Here is a 2,500-nt window from a genome sequence, read left to right on the forward strand (position 1 = left end):
GCAACAACCAACAACAGCAGCAGCAACAACAAAAGCGCCACCACAGCCACCACCAACACCATGAACAACCTATTATCACTACCAACACAAACACCATCCTTCTCACCCCACTCGCAACCACACTCATATCTATGTGCACGAAGTTAGCCTTACCACCACAACCACCACCAACCCCAGCCACAACACCACCACCACCACCCACCACCCTTGACATGATCGCTAACACTATCCCTATCTCGACCACCGCAACCACTCCCACTCCCATGGACCACCACCACTCTCGCTGCCATTAATGTTCTTTACTATGTACAAACACAAATATTTCCATTCACATCATAATCACCACAACACCAACTACCAACAATCATTCACCAGCATTACAAATACCACAACCACACACACCAACACCTCTTCTCCACGCCCAACGGCCTTCACCGTTCTTTCTTCCCTTCCAGGATTCTTCAACCCCAATGTGGACCCTGTCGGACGTGCCACGGTGGCCAACTACGGGCTCATGGACCAGTTGGCGGCCCTACACTGGGTACAAGAGAACATTGTGCGCTTCGGTGGAGACCCTGGCCACGTGACGGTGATGGGGCACGGCACGGGGGCGGCGTGCCTCAACTTCCTGGTCATTTCCCCTGCCGCGGCAGGTGAGTCAGCCCACCTTGCCGCCGCCAGTGTTCCCCAGAGCCGCTGCTTCCGCTGTAAACTTCCAGACTTGTGTCATTCCGGACTTTTTATTTCTATTCCTGTAGCCTGCAAGAAGGTAGGAAGTCGGACTGGTCACCATTGTGAAGAGAAGTGAGGAACGGAACACGGTGGGGGAGCGGAAGGAAAGGTGTAGTGGCTTGAGATGGAGTCAAGGATTTTTTTTTTTTTTTTTTTACGTTTCGGACTATGGCGCCGGTAGGCCTCCTCGGTGGTGTCTGATGGTCGGCCCCAGCTCGTTGTGGCGCAGCGAAGTGTTTTATAATGGCGCCGTCTAGATTGGCTCATGCTGTCCCCCGGAGCTCATCTTTGAACCTTTCTTTAGAGAGAGAATATAGAGTCCGGGTTGATAGGTGGTCTTCAGGAGAGCATGTGAGTAGACATAAGAAGCAGACAGATGGCATGTGTGTATTTAATGCGAAGTATACTAAATGACGAATGGAAAGAGAAAAAAATGCACTTGCTTGTATACTATTAGGCATAATGTACACGGATAAATATTTTCGTTGCAATCCATGGTGCTCAGATATTGACAAACCACCACAACAGCAATCATAAAGCAGCGGATACAGGTAACCAGGTATTGCCATTACAAGGGGACAGTTTAGTGTGCAGGTTAAGGAGGAAGCGGGGAAACAGGAAGGTGAATCTGAAGAGGAAAATGGAAATATGAATCAGGGGAGAGTGGGACCCCGGGAAAAGGGCGAGTGAGAAGTATGAGCTGAAGGAAGAAAGGAAGGGGAAGAGAGGAAACGAGGATGAAAATTAGGAACATAACGAGAAGGAAGAATGTACAGCTCGAAGGGGCGAGCATGGAGACGAAAAATAAAAGGTGGAGGAAGAGGAGGAGAAGGAGAAGGAAAAAGAGGAGGAAGAGGAGGAAGAAAGGGAGGATGTAGAAGAGTGTGAAAGGAAAAGAAAAGGGACTCCAGTTAAGGTATCTGTACTTTGTGGCCACTCGAGGCCCGGTGAAGCTGATAATGGTGAGGGATGCCGGTGTATTTTGGAGCTTTATCTGCTTTTCTGTGTGTGTGTGTGTGTGTGTGTGTGTGTGTGTGTGTGTGTGTGTGTGTGTGTGTGTGTGTGTGTGTGTGTGTGTGTGTGTGTGTGTATGTGTGTGTTTGGACTTGGTTTGCTTGTAGAGCAGTGGTTACTCCTGGTCCGCACTGCTTTGTTCCACTTTACATGCATATTTCATTCACGCCGGTGGATCAGAGCGTGTTTCGGTCTCACAACCTCTCTCCTCCGCCCTCAGGTGCCTCACCTATGTTTTCACAGGCGCGGGGCTCTTCAAGAGAGCCATCCTCATGTCCGGCTCGGCCCTGAGTCCCTGGGCGTCTGTACAGGAGCCGGTTTACTACGCCGTGCAGGCCGCCCGCCAGCTTGGATGCAGTGTACCTGAGGACCTGTACCGCCACTACGAGGCGCTGCTGCACTGCCTCAGGGACAAACCCTTCGAGCAGATCCTTCAGGTGCGTGGTGGACCATGAACCAGGCACAGACACACACACACACACACACACACACACACACACACACACACACACACACACAGATCGACTATAAAAGAACACTTGCTCATGTCGGGAGGGTACCTGCTGGCGATTACGAGTCCAACTCGTGATCAGGCCGTGGTGAATTACACGCACACACACACACACACACACACACACACACAAAGAGACTAATTAACTTACTGACAGGCAAGCAATTCATACCCCTTCATCATCTCAAGGATCTAATAGTCCCTCTACCTTGTGGGAGTTGTTGTTGCTTTCACCATGGTGAC

General features: G+C 50.6%; 1 protein-coding gene across 1 annotated transcript in view; it reads left to right on the forward strand.

Annotated features, from left to right (window-relative positions):
- The window catches only part of LOC127003903 (neuroligin-3-like), a 103,943-nt gene that overhangs the window by 73,109 nt on the left and 28,334 nt on the right, over positions 1 to 2,500 (forward strand). Inside the window, exons 2-3 of the mRNA XM_050871011.1 lie at positions 456 to 653; positions 1,990 to 2,183. Of these exons, the coding sequence (XP_050726968.1) occupies positions 515 to 653; positions 1,990 to 2,183 (333 nt within the window). The 5' untranslated portion in view covers positions 456 to 514. The remainder of the gene's footprint in view (positions 1 to 455; positions 654 to 1,989; positions 2,184 to 2,500) is intronic.

This window comes from Eriocheir sinensis, chromosome 3 (assembly GCF_024679095.1).
Source record: "Eriocheir sinensis breed Jianghai 21 chromosome 3, ASM2467909v1, whole genome shotgun sequence".
Taxonomy (NCBI): Eukaryota; Metazoa; Arthropoda; class Malacostraca; order Decapoda; family Varunidae; genus Eriocheir; species Eriocheir sinensis.